The sequence below is a fragment of the Drosophila yakuba genome, chromosome 3R (genome assembly GCF_016746365.2).
Source record: "Drosophila yakuba strain Tai18E2 chromosome 3R, Prin_Dyak_Tai18E2_2.1, whole genome shotgun sequence".
Lineage (NCBI taxonomy): Eukaryota > Metazoa > Arthropoda > Insecta > Diptera > Drosophilidae > Drosophila > Drosophila yakuba.
The window spans coordinates 17,044,305-17,065,165 of NC_052530.2; the positions used below are offsets into that span (position 1 = coordinate 17,044,305).

The 20,861-nt window shown below is 49.4% G+C and overlaps 9 protein-coding genes across 9 annotated transcripts; 3 read left to right on the forward strand and 6 right to left on the reverse strand.

Annotated features, from left to right (window-relative positions):
• Positions 1 to 132: 132 nt before the first annotated feature.
• LOC26536173 (zinc finger protein 502) lies at positions 133 to 1,600 on the reverse strand. Its single transcript, XM_015192711.3, has 2 exons — positions 1,196 to 1,600; positions 133 to 1,134 (listed from the first exon to the last, which is right to left on the reverse strand). Exons 1-2 carry the CDS (start codon positions 1,523 to 1,525, stop codon positions 133 to 135), a joined length of 1,332 nt encoding a protein of 443 aa, XP_015048197.1. The 5' UTR covers positions 1,526 to 1,600.
• A 32-nt stretch (positions 1,601 to 1,632) lies between these two features.
• On the reverse strand, positions 1,633 to 3,446 carry LOC6537194 (NF-kappa-B-repressing factor). Its single transcript, XM_002097716.3, has 5 exons — positions 2,938 to 3,446; positions 2,486 to 2,829; positions 2,233 to 2,429; positions 2,015 to 2,176; positions 1,633 to 1,952 (listed from the first exon to the last, which is right to left on the reverse strand). Exons 1-5 carry the CDS (start codon positions 3,347 to 3,349, stop codon positions 1,730 to 1,732), a joined length of 1,338 nt encoding a protein of 445 aa, XP_002097752.1. The 5' UTR covers positions 3,350 to 3,446; the 3' UTR covers positions 1,633 to 1,729.
• Positions 3,447 to 3,506: 60 nt separating this feature from the next.
• LOC6537195 (surfeit locus protein 4 homolog) lies at positions 3,507 to 5,977 on the forward strand. The gene is made up of 4 exons (XM_002097717.4): positions 3,507 to 3,745; positions 4,485 to 4,748; positions 4,811 to 5,221; positions 5,282 to 5,977. Exons 1-4 carry the CDS (start codon positions 3,695 to 3,697, stop codon positions 5,366 to 5,368), a joined length of 813 nt encoding a protein of 270 aa, XP_002097753.1. The 5' UTR covers positions 3,507 to 3,694; the 3' UTR covers positions 5,369 to 5,977.
• A 291-nt stretch (positions 5,978 to 6,268) lies between these two features.
• On the forward strand, positions 6,269 to 10,915 carry LOC6537196 (N-acetyl-D-glucosamine kinase). Its single transcript, XM_002097718.3, has 5 exons — positions 6,269 to 6,417; positions 7,006 to 7,108; positions 9,483 to 9,693; positions 9,771 to 9,996; positions 10,188 to 10,915. The coding sequence occupies exons 2-5, from the start codon at positions 7,083 to 7,085 to the stop codon at positions 10,772 to 10,774; spliced, it is 1,050 nt and encodes a 349-aa protein (XP_002097754.1). The 5' UTR covers positions 6,269 to 6,417; positions 7,006 to 7,082; the 3' UTR covers positions 10,775 to 10,915.
• Positions 7,251 to 8,745, reverse strand: LOC6537197 (serine--tRNA ligase, chloroplastic/mitochondrial). Its single transcript, XM_002097719.4, has one exon. The coding sequence runs from the start codon at positions 8,561 to 8,563 to the stop codon at positions 7,310 to 7,312; it is 1,254 nt and encodes a 417-aa protein (XP_002097755.1). The 5' UTR covers positions 8,564 to 8,745; the 3' UTR covers positions 7,251 to 7,309.
• An 80-nt stretch (positions 10,916 to 10,995) lies between the features above and the next one.
• LOC6537198 (cytoplasmic FMR1-interacting protein) lies at positions 10,996 to 16,112 on the reverse strand. The gene is made up of 9 exons (XM_002097720.3): positions 15,791 to 16,112; positions 13,877 to 15,708; positions 13,529 to 13,821; positions 13,356 to 13,468; positions 13,097 to 13,296; positions 12,503 to 13,038; positions 12,346 to 12,440; positions 11,905 to 12,291; positions 10,996 to 11,839 (listed from the first exon to the last, which is right to left on the reverse strand). Exons 1-9 carry the CDS (start codon positions 15,995 to 15,997, stop codon positions 11,627 to 11,629), a joined length of 3,876 nt encoding a protein of 1,291 aa, XP_002097756.3. The 5' UTR covers positions 15,998 to 16,112; the 3' UTR covers positions 10,996 to 11,626.
• A 98-nt stretch (positions 16,113 to 16,210) lies between these two features.
• LOC6537199 (39 kDa FK506-binding nuclear protein) lies at positions 16,211 to 17,754 on the forward strand. Its single transcript, XM_002097721.3, has 3 exons — positions 16,211 to 16,367; positions 16,547 to 16,759; positions 16,819 to 17,754. Exons 1-3 carry the CDS (start codon positions 16,352 to 16,354, stop codon positions 17,649 to 17,651), a joined length of 1,062 nt encoding a protein of 353 aa, XP_002097757.1. The 5' UTR covers positions 16,211 to 16,351; the 3' UTR covers positions 17,652 to 17,754.
• A 7-nt stretch (positions 17,755 to 17,761) lies between these two features.
• On the reverse strand, positions 17,762 to 18,678 carry LOC6537200 (39S ribosomal protein L9, mitochondrial). The gene is made up of 2 exons (XM_002097722.3): positions 18,525 to 18,678; positions 17,762 to 18,467 (listed from the first exon to the last, which is right to left on the reverse strand). The coding sequence occupies exons 1-2, from the start codon at positions 18,594 to 18,596 to the stop codon at positions 17,793 to 17,795; spliced, it is 747 nt and encodes a 248-aa protein (XP_002097758.1). The 5' UTR covers positions 18,597 to 18,678; the 3' UTR covers positions 17,762 to 17,792.
• A 306-nt stretch (positions 18,679 to 18,984) lies between these two features.
• Positions 18,985 to 20,722, reverse strand: LOC6537201 (serine protease easter). Its single transcript, XM_002097723.3, has 3 exons — positions 20,428 to 20,722; positions 19,853 to 20,239; positions 18,985 to 19,770 (listed from the first exon to the last, which is right to left on the reverse strand). Exons 1-3 carry the CDS (start codon positions 20,486 to 20,488, stop codon positions 19,040 to 19,042), a joined length of 1,179 nt encoding a protein of 392 aa, XP_002097759.1. The 5' UTR covers positions 20,489 to 20,722; the 3' UTR covers positions 18,985 to 19,039.
• Between the last annotated feature and the right edge of the window lie 139 nt (positions 20,723 to 20,861).

Sequence of the window (20,861 nt, forward strand, 5' to 3'; positions counted from 1 at the left end):
GTCGGCACGCGGAAATATGGCTAGCGGCCAACGAGATTGTTGCGGCTCGCTTCGGTTCGCAGCACCTGACTTATCTCTAATAAATTAGAGGACCTTTTTTGAATAAGGCCCAACTTATTAGAGATCATATCGTCACTTTGTGTTTTCTTCTTTTTGGTACCAATATTTGAAATTCTTGCGCCAGTGCATCTCGCTAAATTTGGAGCTACCTTGTCCCGGGATACGCGGCTGGTGATGTTGCAAGGCGGGTTCTTGTGCATCGGGGCTGGGTTCGCTAGAGTATTCCTCGTTGTCCAGATCCAATATGATCTTGCGATACAGCTGGACATTCTCCTCTGGCATTACATCAGGCAGAGGAAGGTGCTCTGGTGCAGCTTTACCTTGCTCCAGCTGCAGGTCGGATAGTTGAGATTGCAGTGGCGTAGTTTGCGGTAACATCACTGGCTCAACGTTTCCCACACTCTGTATTACGCTGTTGTATCGCACAGTCTCCGATGGTCTTTCCTCCGCCATCGTGGCCTCCTGGGCACTTGAACTCTGTACAACTATCTCCACAGTACTGTCAAATGCACAACCAGGATGCATGGATCGCAGATGTCGCAGCATGTTGTCCTTTCGGTTGACCGTGATGTCGCACTGGATACAGCGGTAGCGTTCTGCAGTCTTGTGTTGCCTTAGATGCCTGCCCAGAGCATCCGGATCATTGTAGCTTTTGCCGCACAGAGGACAAGACTGACGCTCGCGGCTTGAGTGACGCTTCATGTGAAGCCGAAGCGTGGTTTGTCGTAGAAAGGACTTCTGGCATACTTTGCACTTGTGTCGAATAATGTTTTGGTCGTGTTTTCGCAAATGCTGGTTCAAATTGGCTTTGTTCTGGAAATGTTTAGAGCAGAGCTCGCATTTGAATTTTACACCGAGATCGCTGTGGATCGTCAGATGGCTTTTCAGAGAGCTCTTACGGCGGAAAACCTTTTGGCAGATCGGGCACAAGTGATTCTCCTGGCTGTGGGTAAGCATATGTCGCCGTAAAACAACTGGTTGCTTGAAACTTTTCTGGCAGACGCTGCACGAGTGTTTCGATTGATTCGCATGGCTCATGAGATGGTACTTTAAATGCGAACTGGTAGCAAACCTCTGCAAACAAAAATCTGACTCAAGAGCAGTACACACAATAGAAGTACACAGTGCAACTCACGCGTCCGCACTCCTTGCAGTCGAACTTCTTGAGAAGATCGTTGCCGCAGGTGAGGTGGTAATACTGCTGGGTCCGGCTGCGGAAATCCTTGTTACAGACTGTACAGTGGTAGCCCTTATCTGTGACAATAATCCGCTTATCCGCAGATGTCCTTGCTTGCGTTTCGTGCGTCTCCTGGACCGTGACACTTTCCTGGGCTGCAACTCGACATTCCAGGCAATCCGATACATCCGCCACCAAGCAGAGACGACACTTGGTGTGTCCACAGCTGTCGGTGACGAGACGGTTTTGTCCCGTAGCATCGCAGTTGCACCGAGGACATTTATTCATTGCTAAATTTTAAATGCATTGAAATCGCACGCCCAAGAGACTGCACTTGCAGCTATGCTTCTTCTTTCCCACCGACATTCAGCACGAAACGTAAACAACATACACGGTTAGAAATTCTTTGCATGTATTTTACATCCTTTAAAACTAAGAATAAAGAAGATCCTTATATACGAGTACTACGAGCTGAGATATTGTCCGTCCTGCCTATTCGCCTACATTTTCCAATTCCAGGTCGGCCACATGTCCGGGAAACAGGTGAGCCTTCTGCATGGGCACGTGTACAAAGTAACGCTCACAAAACTTGGGGTTGCGTCGAAACAGGACCTCCGTCAGTATTTGGCCATAGCTGATCTTCTTGGTGATCAACAGCCGCCGTGACTCACCACTGCCATAGCTATTGGAACGCAAGCCGAATTGCCTTGCAATTCTGCAAAAGGAAATGCCGAAATTATTAACTTTAATTTGTTATAATGAACCTTCATTGCTTACTGGTGAAACGTGGTTCTTTCTTCCTTCGAAAACGTGGGTTCAAACTGCATGTCACGTATGTCGTCCGACCTCACATAGTTTTCTATAAGCCTGCGGTAATCAGCGATATTCCCGCTCGGATTTGTTAATCCAAGGCCATTGCGATTGCTCTTTAGCAGATAACTGATAATAAAAGAGGGTTTAGCATATTTTGGCATTAAATTGAAAGTAACTATTACCCTACGGGATCCTCACGCCCCTGCTTCAGGCGCCCTAAGCCACCGCCTGTCCAGCCCATAAGCCGCATCATGCGATATCCCTTGTTGTTGGCGTCCAATTTGGGATCGGACTGACTGTCGGCGGACTCCTTGGTGACATTGATGTTGACGCCGTCCTTGTTCTTCTCCACCTTGATGGTGTCGCGAGAGGCATTCAGCTGTAGAAAGTGGCAATGGTTTAGATAAGTCATACATTATTTCAAGACTTTCATACCTTTATACTATAGCAATGCGACTGGAGCGTCATACACGCCTGCTTATGGGCAGCTTGCTTGGCCGCCTTCAGGGTCTCTCCCTGTCCTGTCGCTATCACCTCATTATTTACTAATAATTCGGCGTATTTTGTATTTTCGCTAACTGGCTGATCTAGGCTGGCACGTTCTTCGTACTTAACATTCGCTATGTTGCAGGAGTTTTGCAGGCAATTCCGTCCCCCGGCTAAGTACACAATGAGCTTGTCGAAACGCAGATCTTGATAGAGATCGACTGGATCTCCGCCGCCAAAACACTGCCGTTCTTTTGGGGACCCCGCCGAGGGAACAGGTGCAGCCCGGCGCCCTAGTAGTTGGAATTAGGCATTAGGCTGTGGTCTCTGGCTCGTATAGTTACTAGTGATATAAAGAATCTCCTTCCGCCACTTGGCCCACTAATTGTTCTTCCGTCTACCTTTGGCGCGCTGCTCCGCCGCATCCGATGCCGAGACAAAGGTGCGTTTCAGGCGCTGTTCCCGTTTCTGACGGAAATCCGCTGCAATTTCCTTTGACAGCTCGGCCACCAACAACATCGTCGCGCTGGGATACTTGCAGCCCATGAACTCCATGTTGACGAACGTTTGGGCCAGGCACACTAGCCGGTCCTCCTCAAAACGATCCTTGTGGGCCAGCATGAAGCTGCGACGTAGATCCCAGTGCTCATCACTTTCGTACTCCGTCTTGTAGCTGTCCACATCCCAGTCCAAGGAAAATTCTCCGGATCCGTAGCCGGCGTCCTTCTGTTTTTTGGCTTTGACTTTCTTTTGTTTTGGCTTAGTCTCCTCGCCTTCGTTCTCTATTTTCTGACGCTTGGGTTTAACAGACATCTTGATAATATAAGCAGTTAGCGTTTAACTTGTCAAATAAAATGGGCACTGGCACGCTTGTTTTTTGATTACTTTCCCATTCACAGCGAATTATCAATTGCCGATTGGCCATGTGCTGCCCCTTGCCTATCGATAACGCAGCGATTACGATAGGCCCCCATCACGGCTCTACTTTGTCGTGCGTGTGTGTTTTTAAGTTCCTGACTTTTAATTCATGATTTTCTGGTAACTTAACAACAATTTGGAGAGCGACGCGACGTCCAGGAAGCCAGAAACGAATTGCCAAAGTGTCCGCACAGACGATTACCCCAAAGTGAGAGATCGGAACAGCCCAAAGCAGCCAACATGAGCATACCCAACGAGTACATAGCGAAAACGGAGGATGTGGCGGAAAAGGTAATATATTAAAGGCTCAACAGCCGCTCAGAAGTCTCCCAGGACCCCATATCCACCGCAGACAGTCTCTTCCTGGTGCTTCCCAAATGGGTTTTGCGGGAATGCCCTGACAGCTGCAGACTGGGAAAACTGCCAACGTCACCCAAACGCGGCAAAGTTCGAGGGTCTTGGCTGCATATAATCACGATCCGCTGACAAGGGGGCTACGTGCTGATCATTGGCATCCAATAAGAATTGGGTGCAACCCATATGTGATAGCATTGTACTCCAGTACCGCAATTGCCAGTTGTTGCGTCTGCCGCAGGGAAAACTCTCTCTCGCTGCTTATTTTCAATCTGTGTGCGGATGTGTGTGTGTGTGCGAGAGAGCTGTCCCCGCAAGTGAAAGTGTTGAAAAAGAAAGAGCGGGCAGCTGGACGCCAGCGGCCAGGTCGAGTTCCGTAATAGTCGGGCTAGAAAGCCAGGTGAACTTGCTCGCGATTTACATACATACATGTATTAAATTACATGGACAGCCGGGCCAAAACCCGTTAGCTGGCAGATAGCAATCGAGAGATAGAGCGTTTAGAGACACGTCACAGCCAGCGGGATATTTCCAACGACTACGCGCAAGCCACGCTCAACGGCATTGTATATTTCAATTCCTTATCATCTTGTCAGTAGCCCCCTTATCACCATATTAGCACCCGTCCTGGTGGCTCTCAACACAACCAGAACCAATCTAACACTCTTTTTTGCAGGTCATTAAGCGCGGCAAGAATGTGCTGCCCACGGTGGCCCGTTTGTGCCTCATCGCCACGTTCTTCGAGGACGGCCTGCGTATGTACTTCCAATGGAACGAGCAGCGCGAGTACATGGACATGAGCTGGGGCTGCGGCAAGTTTCTGGCCACCGTCTTTGTGCTTGTCAACCTGCTGGGCCAACTGGGCGGCTGCGGCATGGTGATGGCCAGATTTAAGGTCGACATAGCGGTGGGACTGCTCTTCTTCATTGTGGTGCTGCAGGTGAGTTTGCATCCTTGTCCGCCTGAAGAAGCCTTAATGTTAACCGGATTCTCCGTTTGCAGACCGTGGCATACTCCATTCTGTGGGACTTCCAGTTCTTGCTGCGAAACTTTGCGCTCATCGGAGCCCTATTGCTCGTCCTGGCGGAAGCCAGAATAGAGGGACGCAGCCTGTTCGCCGGCGTGCCATCGATGGGTGAGAACAAGCCCAAGAACTTCATGCAGCTGGCTGGCCGCATCCTGCTGGCCTTTATGTTCATCACTTTGATCCGGTTTGAGCTAAGCGTATGGCAAGTTATCCAGGACATCATTGGCTCCATTCTGATGGTGCTGGTCGTGCTGGGATACAAGACGAAGCTGTCCGCCCTGATTTTGGTGGCTCTGCTCACGGTTCTGAATCTATACCACAATGCCTGGTGGACCATTCCGTCCTACAAGCCACTCAGGGATTTCTTGAAATACGACTTTTTCCAGGTTAGCAATTGACCATATCTTTCTTGTGAATGTTGTTACATATTCTTTATATATTTACAGACTCTCTCCGTGATCGGTGGTCTTCTCATGATTGTGTCCTTGGGCCCTGGCGACGTGTCCGTGGACGGTCACAAGAAAAAGTGGTAGAGGCCTGGCAATGGTCGCTCCTTGCACGAAACACTTTCAACATTTGACTTTTACCGTGTTTTACTCTTTCCGAGAAATGTTAGTTAGGATTTACCATAAAATGGGACAACAACAGGAGCAGCATCAGTAGCAGCACAACACCGGCACGTATAAGAACTTGACAATTTTCAATAAAGGGACTTCCGCAATACCCCTCTCCACTGGCTCACTCATAGGGATCGCCCTGACCCACCCTAAATCCATTCGCGCACATTCAACGACAAACTTCGACTACATTTAGGACATTTTATTTTTGTACATAAAGAACAGGCAAGAAAAGAGTTTGGTCACTTTCGAGCCCTCCCCAAATGAGAGACATAACTGATTTTTGTATCTACACTTGTCAATATCCATGTTTTTTGCCGATTTTTTATATGATTTGTACGCTCTTATGAATAAGTTGTAACCTTGGTGTTTGCGTTTTGTTGATTGCTAGAAGTTTGAAAATGAAAACGATGTATAAAATATGATGTACCAATTGACAATGATTTGTTTCTTTCGTTTATAAGCAAAAGTGTAATAGAATTAAATTGTAACGTTTTAATAAACACAAAGATGAAAAACAGAAAATTGTGCATTTCAAACCTGGCGCCAAGTGGCCGATAAATTGCAAATGCTTTTGTTTGTTTACCAGCACTGAGGCACAGCTGTCTCGCAACATCAACAAAGAGGAAATAACCTTTATCCGACTATTGACTACCCGGTACTAAGTAGTACTAATCTGAAAATAGCGATGAGTACATTTGGGCGATTTCCAAATATTCTTAAAATCTGTGCATCATCAGTTCTTACTAGGTGCAATATACAATGCACAAAAATATCTTATAGGGGCGGAAGTGTTTGCTTCAGCTTGCGACAAACACAGTTGCGAACACAATATACCCATGTATTGTGCAATTACCGGGTACACAAATATCAAAGAGTCGCTGAGCCTGAAATGAGAAATATGCCAAACACAACGCATTTGTTGTTCAAAGCGTTCGGAACGTGGACGGATTGAGCTCCGCCGGGTAAGAGTTGCACGTCGTAAATATGGCAGTTATGTGCCGCTTCTAATCAAAATCTAATGAGTGTTTCGATGTGTGGGCGTGGTATAGTAAATCAAAATAGCAACCTCTGCAACAATACTATTATGGGTGATGAGCCAGATATGTGTTAACGTAAGCAAAAGTGAGCGGGATGCATTATAAACTAGTTTGGAACACGCACGCTTGGCGCTCTCACTTTTGCAGGCACGAGCGGCGGTACAGGCAAACCTCCTGAGAACGGAAGTAGTGTGAAGAAAGTTCGACTTCCTATGTATAAAGTAAATAGTTCCGCCACTATAAATAAACCTTCGCTGAACTAAAAGTGCATTCTTTGAACGCATGCACCTCTTGCTGTGCTGTCTGTTTCAGTTCTAGGTTCAGATTCTTTACTGGTCTCTGGTGTGCTGACTTCACCTGTGTCAGCGGTATTTTCTTACCTGGGCGGTTGACAAATGTTTTGGGGCTAATGAAACGCGATAAGCTTGATCCGAGTGCTAACAACCCGCTGCAGTGCTAAAGTTAATCGTGCAATTGTTTATTGCTAAATGGCAATCGTTTTTTCTTTTGCAGGAACCGCCTTCTCCACATCAACAGCCTTTTGAACCACATTCCAGTTGGGACTCGCATTAGTCCAGCTCGCTAACACAATGAAATATTTCGGCGGAGTCGAAGGGTACGTAGAAAGGTCACCAATCGATTTGTAATTCAATAGCCAAACGCGATGATTAATGAACGAGATTAAGCGCAGGGTGCTGGTGTTATACCCTGATCTGACAGATATCGGCTGCGGAAAGTGCTTCAAAATATTCCCCAGCTTTCGTTGATAAGCACAATGGTTTAATGATAACAGTCAAAGGTACAGAATGTGTTTAGCCTAGGCCTTGATGAATTTGACCAGCTTCGTCTCCGGTATCCGTTTGTTTCGCGTGATCACCTCCTGGTCGTCCATGAATGGCCGCAGAACGGCAGGTATCTCGATGCCATCTTCCCGCTGATAAGATTCCAGCAGGGCAATCAGCAGACGCGGAATAGCCGTCGCAGTTCCGTTGATGGTGTGGGCATGGAGGATCTTCCCGTCAACGGAACGGCGGTATCTGATGCCCAGCCGCCTGGCTTGATAATCCGTGCAGTTGCTGCAACTTGAGATCTCGCCCCACATCTGGCGACCTGGCATCCAGGCCTCGATGTCGTACTTCTGGTACGCCGGAGCGCCCAGCTCGCAAGGCGGCATGTCCAGCAGCCGAAAGTTGAGCCCTAGCCGCCGGAACAGATCCACTTCAATATTCTTAAACTCCTCTAGCTCGGCCTCCGACTGCTCCTCTGTGCAGATGGCAAACATTTCCACCTTGTTGAACTGGTGCACACGATAAATGCCTTTCTCCTCCTGAAGTCCTGATGTTTCAGCTCGATAGCATCGACTCACGGCAGTCACTTTCATGGGCAGCTGCTCCTCCGACAGTAGTTTATTCGAAAAAAATCCGGCCAGGGCCATTTCCGAAGTGCCCGAAAGGCATTCGCCGGTGTCCAGTTTGTAGACCTGTGTGCGTTCACCCTCAGTGCGCATGCCACAAGATTCGATCACCTCCTTGGGCAGTATGTCTGGTACGGAGATCAGTTTGAAACCGTGGTCGGTAACCGCCTGAAGTGCATATTGTATGATGGCCTGCTCCAAAGTTGCCAGTTGGCCAGTCAGGTAGTAGCTTTTGTGCCCCGTATAGTTCCCCAAGTGATCCATGCGGTAGAGGTTGAGAGCACGGGCCAATTCCGAGAACTCCTTGAGGGTGGACTGAGGTGGCAACTGCCGGTGGACATACTGCGCCAGTTCCCGCGGCTCCTCGCCGTAGTCTTGCAGGCGCGGATGCGTTGCATTGGGAAGCTGTTCCAGTTCAGCCTGCAGCTGACTTAGTTTGTGCTGCTCTCCAGCCTCCAACTCCTGGATGAGAGAGCGAATCTGTGGCACGTTGTTCCGGTGGTGTCGCATAACCACATTCCGCTCCAGTTCATCCAGCTGGGCACTGGTTGGAACCGGTCTGGGTGTTGGAGCCTCCACCGCCTTTGCGTCATGCGACCTTTGGCGGCGCAGCAGCAGCAGAGGCCGCCAAAGACGGGAATTCGTCGGCAATTTCATATTAATTAACGTGCTTCTTTGTGGCACGACAGCGGTCGCGGGTTGAGGAGCAGTTTCATTCACTTTCTAGTGAAAACATTTAATGTTTTTGCGCACTATTTGATAATTATATTCCGCACAACCGCACATAACAAATTGTAAAAGCCGCTAACATTCTGTTAACATTCGATTATTTATCGAAGTCTTCAATGTTTGATGTGTTAACGTTACGCACGCTGCTACGTACGTAACGAAACTTTGGAGCCTTATTTTGAATTGGTCCCACCGAGGTATTTTTATGGCCGAAGTAAATTGAAAGAAAGTTAAAAATAGTTGAGCGGCGATAACAAACGTCTTTTGTTGTGCTCACTTTGCGTGGCCTATCAAATAATTTCCTCAATTGAGCGTATTAAGCAGTGCACTTTCGTCACGTCTTTTCTGTCAGTGGCTGTCAGTGTGCAATATAACGGTAATTTCAAGCTCAAAAGCTTCTTTAATTTGATTTCTTTGGATTGTTAAATGCACAGAAACAAATTTTTGAAACTTAATCATTATATGTTTTCATTTTCGATGGGAATGTGTAAAGGTTTCAATCTTGAGTTATACATAACATAAGATAAGATAGCAATCTTGGCTAGCAAAAATGTTTATGTTTCTATTGCTTCGAAAGCCGATAAGTTTTTCTCCGTGTATTTATGGTCTCGGTTTTATTGGGATCTATGGGTTGTCGAATAGAATTTGTGCGTGTGACACGTTTCCCCTGAATGAATTTGTCAATTGCGTGGTTCCTTAACTCCAATTAGCCGTCACCAGATCGGTTAATTTAATTTTATTCAATAGCGGTATTGTCCGCGGTCACGGCCCCTACGGACATACAACACCCATTGTATAACGATGAAGAGAGCCCGGAAATAGAAACCGTCTTCTTTGTCTCCTGCAGCGGAGCCACCCACTCCCGGCTGGTCATCTGCGATGAGAGCGGCCAATCCGTGGGCGCCACCAGCGGCCTGGGCACCAATCACTGGGGCATCGGCATTCCGGAGTGCGCCCGCCGCATCGCGGACATGGTGGAGCGGGCGAAGGAGGAGGCGGGCATTCCCAAGGACACGCCCCTCACCAGTCTGGGACTGAGCCTCAGTGGCTGCGAGCAGGTCAGTGCTAACAACCCATCAACCATATTTTAAATAAGTTTTTAGATACATCTTTCAATACCACTCTATCCTCACAGGAGGCCACCAATCGCGAGCTGGAGCAGGAGCTGCGCACCACGTTTCCGGACCTGGCCCAGAGCTATGCCGTGTCCAGCGACACCATGGGCAGCATGTACACCGCCTCATCCATCGGAGGAATGGTGCTTATTTCAGGAACTGGATCTAATTGCCTGCTGCGAAACCCTGACGGCTCCACGTCCAATTGCGGCGGTTGGGGCAACTTCCTCGGCGACGAGGGAAGCGGTGAGTGGGGAGCATAAATCGGAGGGTCTTATCAGCTAATGGTCTACTAATGCCTGGCTCAATGTCGAGATTAACGGCTGCATCTGCGATTAGGATTGCCTGATAGCGTTGATTGCCACTGACTCATTGCCGCTTTTGTTGTGGTTTATTTCGCAATCACCATACTGACCCCCAACCGATCTATTTCCCAGCCTGGTACATCTCGTATCGCGCAGTGAAGGTGGTGTTCGACCACATGGACAACTTTGAGAAGTCAGCAGCTCCCGTGGAGAAGACTTGGGCTCTGATCAAGGAGCACTTTAGTCTGGAGACGCGCTTGGACATGCTGCCGCACTGCTACGCCAAGTTCGACAAGCCCTTCTTCGCCAATCTGTGCAAGAAGCTGTCGCAGAACGCCGAAAACGGAGACGAACTGGCGCGCGGCTTGTTTCGCGAGGCCGGCGTCCATCTGGCCAGAATGATCCTTGCCCTGCTACCCAATGTGCACCAGGATTTGGTCAAGACCGGCGACCTAAGCGTAGTGTGCGTGGGATCGGTGTGGTCCAGCTGGGATCTACTGCAGGAGGCCTTCATCAGTGAACTCTCCAAGACAAGCATCGACTTCAACCTCAAGCTGGTGCGCATCACCAAGAGCAGTGCCTACGGAGCCTGCTACCTGGGTGCGGATAGTGCGGACTTCGATCTTCCGAGAAACTATGCCGACAACGTTACAGTCCTGTACACATACACCGATCCTCGAAAGAATGCCAAGGCAACCAACGGCGTAGCTGCTAGTTGAATCGTGGTAGACAACACATTCCGAAATACACTTCCCAATTGCCAAATTGACAATAAATATTCCAGTTAGTGGTACGGATAGGTAGTATTATAGCTTATCGTGAAATAAATAATGTTATCTTTTGACAAAATCCGCTGAAAAGTAAAGAGGTTTCCCCTTCTATCTTGCAAAAGATCCGCCTATAATTACTGAACGTGTTTTAAAATTTCTGTCGCATTGTGTGGGTTTGTTAGAAATACGTATGAAAATTTTATTCGATAATGTTCATTGTATTAATTGCATGTGTCTCAATGCTGGCTGTCGTGGCTTCTTTGAATGTATGAATGTATGGGCATACACTGTGCGGCATCTTTTTTGTAATACTTTGATTGTGTTTAAAGCCAATTAGTTTTTATTTCGCCGTGCTGTCATCAATTCTTTGGCTAATTTGATTCTCAAATCGGAAAGCAAAACATAAATGTATCTGTTTGTAGCGAAGGAATAGATAGGCCAAAAACATAATATCTTAGGGAGCTTAGAATAGAGTATTTGGGATAATGTACGAGTAGTTGAATCGAATGCCTTGGCAAGTGAATCAAAATTACATCTATATATGTATAATTGCTTGGATAAAACATTTAACGTACTGTAAGATTGAATGCGACATACCAAAAGAGATTTTCAATAAAATCGAATTCAAATAGAACCAAGACCGCCTCTTTGACTAAATAAACTGTCAAAATTTAGGCAGCATAGCCAAGAACTTGGCTATTCGGCTTCTACGTCGCTGTTTTCCCGGGGACTAATGCAACTGCGATTAAGTATAACCTATTTGTATGCGATTAGCTTAAATGCATCCCTTTCCAGGAGACTTCAATTGTTTATGCTCTGCCGCAGCTTCTGGGGATCCTGGTAGTGCGACGAGGACGATATGACCGAGGGATGCTGGGGCGGTGGAAAACACCGCACGTGCTCCACATTTGAGCCCTCGCCATCGCCACCTTTCAGATATTTGTTGAGAATGGAGAAGATTTGTGAGTTTAATACTTGGAACCGACGAATCCGATCCACCATTCGCTTCAATTGCTGTAATGATATATTCGAATTATGTTTCGACATTTGATAGTTATGACGAAGCTGCAGCGACTTACAATGCCCTTGACGTCTTCATCCTTGCCATCAACGCGCTGTACCCGCAGGATGTGGTAACAAAAGTCCAAAGCCTCGAAGCGCCGTTGCTGGCCCAGCAGTACGATCATGACGCAGCCAGCCCAATTCAGACCCTCGCCGAAGAGTTCCTCGATGGTGTACTCAGTGCCCCTTACTGGAATGCAATAAACGAACTGCAGAGCCGACCAAAGGCGGTGGAACTCTGAGCACTCGTCCACGTGAATAATCCCGTTGGCCGGTGGAGGACCACACCACACCGGATCGTCCAAATAGCTCTTCACGCGGTTTAGAATAACCTCGAAGATGCTGAGGCCGCAGCAGAGACGCTCACGAGTCAACAAATCTCCCTCTCGTGCTATCATCGCTTGCTGTTGGCAAAGTTGAGTTAAGAAGTTACTTAATAAAACAATCTAAAGGTTCACCTTTGCAGTGCCGATCTTTTCCACGTTTGAAACTATCTGCAGATTGGCAAACTGGGCTTCAAGGCGCTTTTGCTTAGCCTCCGGTTTCTCATTTTCTAAAAGGGAGAGAGTTGTAAGAAAGCAGAACTACTTTATGTAAGTGTCTACCCATACATACCTTTGCAAAAAGGTCTGGGAAATATGTTCTGGAAGAGGGCGGCGTGCAGCAGATCGCACACCTCCTCCTGCGAGAGCGCCTGTTCGATCAGCAGGCAAAAGATGATGCTGTTGCCGAACTCCCGGAAAGACTGGAACAGCTCTGTCTTCGCGTCCGGATATTGCACGATGTCTGTAAGATGGGCCTGATAGTAACTGAGCACTCCCGGCGAACCATATTCGCAACGGGGTAGTTTGCACGACTTGGGCATGGCAATCATCAGCGTCTTGGTGAACTGCAACAGCGAGCCTTGGATCAGCGGCTTAACAATGTCCTTCAGTATAATGTCCATGACGACTGCTATGCCCTGATAGCCCAGCAGGCGGCACATCGCATGGAAATGCGGTGAGCCTACAAAGCCAGTGTACTGGCCATATTGTGTGGAATAGGCAGCATTCAGCTGCTTGGAGCCCCACAGATAGTAGTGGGACATTTGTGGCGGCTTTTCACGCTGTATAGCCTGTGACGACGAAAGATTCACTTTGGTTCGAATGAAACTGAAAGACATAATAGTAATTAGTATTTTAAGCAATAAAAAATAGAAAGCTGACTCACCGATTTGTAGCTGCATTATAGCAGTAATTGACCAGGAAGTCGTAGTTCAATTCCACAAAGACGTGCAGTGTTATTCTGCCGTAGGGCGCCAGTACGTTGTGGTTAGCCTCCTTGACCATGCCGTCAAAGTTATCCAGGGCCAAGTATTTGCTTAGCAACTTGTGGCAAATTCGATTCGCCTCCAGTAGACCTTCAAGTTCCTGAAATCAAACGTGTTTTAGACGAGACTGTTTCTGGGCATCACTATGGTACCACTTACCACAATGCCGGTGATATCGTTGCCCTCGAAGCGGCTGATGGCCAACTCAATGCTCTTGTGCATGTTGGCGTTTATGCGTTGTGTGATCAATTTATTCAAGTCAATAGAACGGCCTTGAACAAGAAAAGAAACAATTAACCAAAAGACCATTAGGCAATGGGTGTTTTGCTTACCCAAAAGTTGGACATGTCGTTGTTTTAACAAGGTCTCATAACGATTATTGCGGGGATACGATTGGAAGTTGAAACCGAGTACCTCGCACTCCAAGCGGAAACGCTTATCCAGGAAAATGCTGCCCGCCAATTGCTTGTAATGGGCGAAAATCTGCTCGCTGAGCTTGTAGACAAACTGGTCGAAGCAGAGATTGACTTCGGCCTCCACTTCGTCGTACAGGAACTGCTTCCGGAAGACAGTGAGGGCGTAGTACGCCGAATCGTTGTACAAATCCAGGGGGTACAAGACAAATCTGTAAAAGGCACATAGTTAGTATGGATCTGTTGACCTGTGTGCCAGTTACTTACTCCATCATTGAGGGCTCCTTTGTTTGCAGAATGTGATCGGTAAGGATCCAGGGCATGGACATCTCAATCGGAAACTGAATACGCTTCTCCATGGTGATCAGATCCTTGCATTCCTCGTTGTGCTGATGACGCACCAAGCACTTGTTAACCTTACGACCCATGGTCATCTCCAAGTAGAACTCGCGGTACCACAGCTGCGAGAGATCGCAGCACTTCTGGAGCGTGTCGCTGAAGTTGAGCAGGTAGCTCCAGTAGAACGATGTCTTGTGGAACGTGTCGATCTGCAGCAAGCAGTTTCCGTCGATGTCCTTGCGCAAAGTGCGCTTGCCGCCACTTTTGTCGGCGATCAGAGACTCCAGCATGGTGCGCACCATGTACAGCTGCGTGGAAGAGGGTCCCACATTGAGACGCGGCACCTGGATGCGAAAACCGCCATCGGGATCCTTCTTGCCCTTGGCCACTGGATCGTCGGTGGGCTCATAGCCCTTCTGCCAGTCCGCCGACGTCTCTCGCACCGACATGATGATGCTCCGGATAAGATCCTTCTTGTTCTTTACGGCCTTGCGCAGCGGTTCACGAAGCGAAAGCTGGACAAAGTCCTGCAGCTCGGAGTAGATGTTACGCCGGATAGCCTCGCACAGCACGGTTTCAATGCGCGCCATCAGCACCTGCAGCCCCTTTATCATGGCAATCACCTCGATGAGCGCGAACTTCTCCTCCGAGGTGTAGTTGTAGCGGGTGGCCCGCTCGTACTCCTCGGCCTCAACGGGGCACTCCTTGTTCTGGTGATGATCAGTGGGATGCAGTAGCTTCCAGGAGTACAGCTCGGTGACCACACTGGTCCACTCGGACAGCAATTGCAGGCCGCGCAGAGCCAGATCGGCCGTAATCCGGTTCTCGGCATCAGAGGGATTCTCCTTGACGGTGGTGGTCACCTCGTTTGTGTATCGCGCCAGCTCCGAAATATACTTGACGTGATCCTCGCGTATCTGCGGCAGGTGCACCATTAAATCCGCCTGTGGGCTGATGGCATTCGAGCTGGACAGCGGCCACTTGCTGGAATCGAAGTGCTTGCTGCGCTTTATGTAGTTAAATGGGGCAATCTGCATGTCGCCGAACAGAGGCACCACTTCCAGGTTTTTGAAGATGCGATCGATGCGATCCAGGCGGATCTTCTTCTTTTGATCGAGTTTGTTGATATTGCACGCGTCGCTGTCCATTAGGAACAGACCAAAGCCCATCACCTTGACCAGCATGTGCTTCTCCTCAGGCGTCAAGTACATCTTTGTTTCGAACATGTGAACGCAAATGTTGACCACATCAGAGAGCAGATCCTCGTAGCCCACGATCTTCTCCAGCGTGTCCTTGACCGTGTCGCGTATCTTGTTCTGCGTGGCCAGAAACATGGATAGATTTTGAGACTCCTGCAGGGTGTGCGAGTCCGACATCACCTTGAGGAATTGCGCAGCCCGCCTGTACGTGGAGTAATCGTTCTTGACGCTGGACTTCATGTTCTTCAATTCGTCCAGGACGGCGAACATGTTGATGAACTTGCCCAAGGTCAGCAGGTACGCCTCGGACACGAAGTCCTTGCGCTTCTCGGCGTGGCACAAGCGCTTCACCTCGCCGGAAAAGGCCTCGATGGCCTTGCGTTGGAAGTACATGAAGTTCAGCAGCTTGTTCACCTCCGGGGCCAGCACCTCCACCGTCTTCTCGTAGATCTCCACTCGATTGGGCTGCTCGTTGGACTTGGGCTGCGGGATGGCGCGCGAACAGCAGCGCCAGGTGTAGAGCATCACTGCGTGCTTCTGCCCCTCGTCCAGAAGCACATTCTGAGGGCGGAGAGGAAGAGAGAGGAAAGAAAAGGGGTAAACTGTGAGTAATGCTAGAGATAAGCCGGATGAGCTAACTCACCAAGTTGGCATGGGTGGTGGCCTCCTCGATGTACTTGGCAATGCCAGTGACAAAACCATTGCGATCCTCGAAGTTCGTATCGAAGTTTGCCTTGTAGATAATCGAGCAGGGCTGCGCCTCGATGCACGGCTGCTCGTCCGGCAGGGAGAGCTCGTCCAACACCTCCACATTGGACAGCGCGTCGGCTAGCGTAATCTTCTCCGTCATGCTGGGCTGCTTATCATGCTCCAGCAGCTCGAAATGGTTAAATTTTAACAAGGCGGGGCCCCAATCCAATCGACACAAATTTTTTTCGCCACAAATACAACACGACTGTGGCCATTCGCCGTGGTGCGCCGACAAGAGGGCATAATTAGCACATTTTTGCATGTGGTTGGTGTCTGCGCTATGCATAACTGATTGCCCAGCGCTAACTTCGATATTGAATCGCTAAATCGATTAAAACGCGCGCGTTGGCGATACATCACATCACTAGCGTCTGTGGTTCCGTTTCGTTCTACCGAATTGAATTCCTCTTTTTGAATTGCATTTTCCGCTGAGAGTAGCCCACAATCTTGCAAGATGTCGATGTTTTGGGGTAAGTCAAACTGCTCTTGTTTGCCGACTTCGGACTGGCTATGCCACAGAGCTGTGGCCACTTACGAGCGCGCTTCTATTGCCGCCACGTGCTTGCCGCTTGATTTGCCGGCAGCGTGGAGCGGCGCCATTTGCATGCCGAGGTAAACCATGTTTTTGACCAACTGTGGGGTTTTCCAGGTTTGAACATGAAGCCTGAGCGCAAGTACTCGCAGACCATCATCAAGTCGTTCCATATCTCGGGCGTCGCCCTCGACAAGGGCCAGGAGGCCAAGTTATACCTCGCTGCCGAGAAGCAGGAGTACATCGTGGCCACCGTGACCAAGGCCATTCCACAGGTGGCTCTGGACCTTAACTTCAGCAAGGGCGATCGCATTATGTTCTACACCGCCGGTAAGTTCTTATATGTCCACCATGTTCATACGTTTCTGACGCACTTATCCGTTTCACAGGCGACGCCAGTGTTTCTCTGCTGGGCTACTTGCACGACATTGATTCCGAAGATGAGGATGACGAGGAGTTCACGCTCGAGAAATTGCTGAAGGCCAAGGGGGGCAAGAAGAGCAAAAAGTCTGAAGATGATGAGGATGAGAGCGGCGAGGAGGAAGACGAGGAAGAGTCTGATGACGATAGCCAGATAATTGAGGAATACGAGTCCTTCCTTGAAAATGGTGAGGAGGATGATGACGACGACGATGAGGAGGATGAGAACGAGGAGAGTGGCGAGGAGGAGGAGGACAGCGACGATTCCGATGCTGAAGAGGAACAGCCAAAGGCCAAGGTTGCCAAGCTCTCGCCGGGAGCCAAGAAATCTGGCAAGGAGCAGAATGGTGTGGCCAAGAAGGAGGAGGCCAAAGAGCAGCCAAAGAAGAAGGAGAAGCCAGAGGCCAAGAAGGTGCAACCAAAGGCAAAGGAGCAGGCCAAGCAGCAACCGGCTTCCAAAGAGCCGCGCACCATCACCGGAGGCGTGAAGGTTGTGGATCAGCTCGTCGGCAAGGGCGAGGAGGCGAAGTCGGGCAAACGCGTATCCGTATACTATATCGGCCGCCTGCAGTCGAACAACAAGACCTTCGACAGCCTGCTGAAGGGAAAGCCATTCAAGTTCGCCCTGGGCGGCGGCGAGGTCATCAAGGGCTGGGACGTGGGAGTCGCCGGCATGAAGGTGGGCGGCAAGCGAGTCATCACCTGCCCCCCGCACATGGCGTACGGCGCACGTGGGGCTCCACCCAAGATAGGCCCGAACTCCACTCTCGTCTTCGAGGTGGAACTGAAGGCTGTGCATTAGTGCACTATATTAACATCATATAGACTCGTAATCATAAGTAAGTATCCGCGTCGTACAACTTGATAAAATGTTAAATAAACTATGTTTTCCGCCTGTTCATAAATCAAGAGTTTTGTAACAATCGCATGTATTTGGTAGGGTCTATGTGCTCTTTTCGGGTGAGCCTACATCCAGCAGTGGCTCAGACTGGAGTTTCCAGTGCTCGAGGACGTAGGGCAGCCGTTCGCTGGGATCTGTGCTCCAGTGATGCAGACGACACTTGAGTCGCGCCTGCTCCAGCTTGTTTATGGTCACGGTGCAGTAGAAGTCCTTGCTCTCCTTCTTTAGGTCTGGTCCCTCGATGCGCTCCTTGGGCAGGGTGATGCACTCCTCGCGACAATGGAACCCAGCCTTGCGCAGCGAGGCCTTGATGTGCCAGGGCTCGAGCACCCATGGCTCATCCTTGTTCATCACCACCGCCAGCACAATGGACTCCAGCATGTTGACCGTGCGCTGGGCGTAGGCGGAGCTGTGCTTAACAGCCGACTTTTCAGCCTCTGTCTTGGCGTACTTGGCCACATTCTCCGGCGTATTGTACGCGGCCAGTCCCGGCAGCAGGAGCTTATTGTAGACGAAGTGCGGCTTCATGGACACCACGTCGCCCTTGTCGCCAACGCCCTCGACGAAGGTCTTCAGCACCACCTGCATGTTGGGCCGCTTCTTGACCAGCGTGTCCTCCACGAGCTCGTAGATGAAGTTCTTGGCCCTCATCCGGCGGGGTTTCTCGTTGGTTTTGTGCAGCGGCGGGTCATATTTGCGCTTCAGTACGAACGTGGTCTGCAAGTGATTGAGTGGTGAATGGGGATCGCTTCCTTAATCCATCAGAGCACTTACCCGCACTTGCTGCTGCAGGCTTGTGGCCGATTTTATAAAATTTAACGGCGTTACGTAGATGTTCTTCAACATTTTTAACCCCAATATGTTTGCGTTGCCAGATTGCACAGCTAGTTGCAGAGTTGCCAGACGTGTTTCATTATTCTGGGCAATCTGAGCTGTACATTTCGCAGCGATTTAAAAACGGTTTTTATTTTATTTAATGTTTGACATTTTTTAATTCAGTGGGCTAAATTATTATTTGCAATTTGGGTTTTATATTCCAATAAAACCTAACTTAACTTTAGGTTAAAGCTAAACTTATTTTCGTACGTATAATGACTGTCAAATTGTAGTTTAATAGTTATATTACTCAGCACGTATAATTACATACATACTATGTAAATATTCAAATTACAAAAGGAAATTCCCAGAAAATGGTAAATCACTTTTTTAGTGACGAAGCGCAAAGGAATTAAAATAGTTTTGAAACGGAAATCGTTGGTCAAGTTTATTTACATAAAGACACTTTACAATCAGGACTCAAGAGTGTTTTGGATCCAATCCACGTACTTTCCTACCAATGTGTATACTCCTGGCCATCCGGCCAGGCCGCACGGAGTCGGTCCAAAGGACACCACGCCCGCCAGGAAGTAGTAGGTGTTCACCTTGTTGGTGTCCAGGCCGATGAGCGGTCCACCGGAGTCGCCGCGACAAGAGTCGACACCCTCCTTGCCGCCGGCACACATCTGCGTGTCCTCGAGGAGAATGTCCTGGCTGCTGTAGACGTTCTGGCACTCGTCCAACCGGAATCCCTCCACGGCTGCCTTCAGCTTGAGGTTGCTGGTCGACAGCTGCTCCGTTTTGCCCCAGCCAGCCACGTCCATGGTGATGCCATCGAAGGTGGCCGACCGCAGATTGACGTCGAGGGGCAGGCAAATGGGACGCACAAAGTCGGTGTACTCCACCTGCTGAGCCAGACGCAGCAGTGCGATGTCGTTGATCTGGTTCTTGGAGGCCGGTATATAGCCGGGATGGGGTATAGTCCGCTCCACGGGCACGTCCAGATGCGGCGGCGCGCAGTCCTTCATGCCGCGCACATCCACTTCGCAGTCGGGATTGGTGTTGGTGTCCCACTCGCCCAACCGAACACCTGACAAGCGCCAGTCGGTGGGCAGTGCCTTTCCATTGACGCAATGCGAGGCTGTGACCACATATCGCGTACTGATCAAGGAGCCGCCGCAATGATGACCCTTCTTGCCCTGGGCTGCATGTACATATGTATGGATTAATAGGGATAAACCAGTGGGTAAGTGCGATCAGATTTAAGATGAGAGCCCTGTACTCACCCTTGGTGTATTCAATTAGGGCCATCCAGGGGAACTCGTCGATCTTGGTCTTCATTCCGCCGTAGATGCGATTGGACAGGATGTTGCCGCATTGTCCTGGCAGCGGCAGCAGGTTGTTGCTGGTTACATTTGGCTTGGGCGGCGGAGGCGTCTCCGATGCGCTTTCCCTATAGCGGTCCGGACAGCAGATGAGCACTTTGCCGTTGGTATAGCCGCACTGGCTGCGACTCAGGTAGAGCCGGTCCGTGTCCCGGAGCGGAGTGGTGGTCAGGAGGCCGTACAGGTACTTGCAGTCCTCTAGGTGGATGCACAGCGCCCGCTCCCGGTTTGGCGTTATGCAGCGCCCATAGTTGGACACCTGGACCGCCTCGTTGGGGAAGTAGATGGCTGGAAGTCCAGATTTTAGGTTCAGAGAGCTTACCAATATTGTGAATAAATTGTAATAAATTAGGTCATTAGCTGTGGAAGTACGGAAACAGGTTTCCAGCGACTTGTGAAGGCCCGCGGCAAAACAAATATGCTAAGCTTGTCATGTCCCAGCAGCTGTGAATCTTGGCAATCTTCTATTTACTTACAGCCCGGCGATGATTTAACCAAAATGGCCCAAAAGAGGCAAATAATTGATGTTCTCAGCATTCTTGTTACGCAAGCGGACCTCGTTAGTCCTTTCTCAAGACGTCGTCAGTTGTTGTAGGATAATGTTTTCTTCCCTGCAATATTGCAGACCAACCGCAGAAGCAGTTGTCAAAATAAACGGCGCGATAATATGGAAGATGGAGCAGGTGGTGCTGCGGAGTTCCCACGGATCAGAGCGGAGTGACGCGAAATGGCCGAAGCTGAGCTTGGCGCACAACTGAATCTTCGGACGCGCTGCTCAGCCCGCGAGCTTTGTCGCAAGCTTTTGGTGAGTCTCCAAATCAGATACGGACCATCGTGGGAGCCGATCGTTATCATTCCAGGTGAACACATTTGTTGGTAATAGAATACTTCTAGCTTGATAATTGTTTTA

Excerpts from the sequence above, each read along its gene's own strand:
- LOC26536173 (XM_015192711.3), bottom strand. The coding sequence starts at position 1,525 with ATGAATAAATGTCCTCGGTGCAACTGCGATGCTACGGGACAAAACCGT. Across the intron at positions 1,135-1,195 it reads ACTGCAAGGAGTGCGGACGC|AGGTTTGCTACCAGTTCGCA; the intron begins GTGAGTTGCACT and ends TTTTGTTTGCAG.
- LOC6537194 (XM_002097716.3), bottom strand. The coding sequence starts at position 3,349 with ATGTCTGTTAAACCCAAGCGTCAGAAAATAGAGAACGAAGGCGAGGAG. Across the intron at positions 2,830-2,937 it reads GGCGGAGCAGCGCGCCAAAG|GGCGCCGGGCTGCACCTGTT; the intron begins GTAGACGGAAGA and ends TCCAACTACTAG. Across the intron at positions 1,953-2,014 it reads GAAAGAACCACGTTTCACCA|AATTGCAAGGCAATTCGGCT; the intron begins GTAAGCAATGAA and ends TTCCTTTTGCAG.
- LOC6537195 (XM_002097717.4), top strand. The coding sequence starts at position 3,695 with ATGAGCATACCCAACGAGTACATAGCGAAAACGGAGGATGTGGCGGAA. Across the intron at positions 3,746-4,484 it reads CGGAGGATGTGGCGGAAAAG|GTCATTAAGCGCGGCAAGAA; the intron begins GTAATATATTAA and ends TCTTTTTTGCAG. Across the intron at positions 4,749-4,810 it reads TCTTCATTGTGGTGCTGCAG|ACCGTGGCATACTCCATTCT; the intron begins GTGAGTTTGCAT and ends CTCCGTTTGCAG.
- LOC6537196 (XM_002097718.3), top strand. The coding sequence starts at position 7,083 with ATGAAATATTTCGGCGGAGTCGAAGG. Across the intron at positions 7,109-9,482 it reads TATTTCGGCGGAGTCGAAGG|CGGAGCCACCCACTCCCGGC; the intron begins GTACGTAGAAAG and ends TGTCTCCTGCAG. Across the intron at positions 9,997-10,187 it reads CCTCGGCGACGAGGGAAGCG|CCTGGTACATCTCGTATCGC; the intron begins GTGAGTGGGGAG and ends TCTATTTCCCAG.
- LOC6537197 (XM_002097719.4), bottom strand. The coding sequence starts at position 8,563 with ATGAAATTGCCGACGAATTCCCGTCTTTGGCGGCCTCTGCTGCTGCTG.
- LOC6537198 (XM_002097720.3), bottom strand. The coding sequence starts at position 15,997 with ATGACGGAGAAGATTACGCTAGCCGACGCGCTGTCCAATGTGGAGGTG. Across the intron at positions 13,469-13,528 it reads ACGACATGTCCAACTTTTGG|GCCGTTCTATTGACTTGAAT; the intron begins GTAAGCAAAACA and ends TTCTTGTTCAAG. Across the intron at positions 12,441-12,502 it reads TCCCAGACCTTTTTGCAAAG|AAAATGAGAAACCGGAGGCT; the intron begins GTATGTATGGGT and ends TCTCCCTTTTAG.
- LOC6537199 (XM_002097721.3), top strand. Across the intron at positions 16,760-16,818 it reads CATTATGTTCTACACCGCCG|GCGACGCCAGTGTTTCTCTG; the intron begins GTAAGTTCTTAT and ends TCCGTTTCACAG.
- LOC6537200 (XM_002097722.3), bottom strand. The coding sequence starts at position 18,596 with ATGTTGAAGAACATCTACGTAACGCCGTTAAATTTTATAAAATCGGCC. Across the intron at positions 18,468-18,524 it reads GCCTGCAGCAGCAAGTGCGG|ACCACGTTCGTACTGAAGCG; the intron begins GTAAGTGCTCTG and ends AATCACTTGCAG.
- LOC6537201 (XM_002097723.3), bottom strand. The coding sequence starts at position 20,488 with ATGCTGAGAACATCAATTATTTGCCTCTTTTGGGCCATTTTGGTTAAA. Across the intron at positions 20,240-20,427 it reads GGTTAAATCATCGCCGGGCT|CCATCTACTTCCCCAACGAG; the intron begins GTAAGTAAATAG and ends CTGGACTTCCAG. Across the intron at positions 19,771-19,852 it reads CCTAATTGAATACACCAAGG|CCCAGGGCAAGAAGGGTCAT; the intron begins GTGAGTACAGGG and ends ATGTACATGCAG.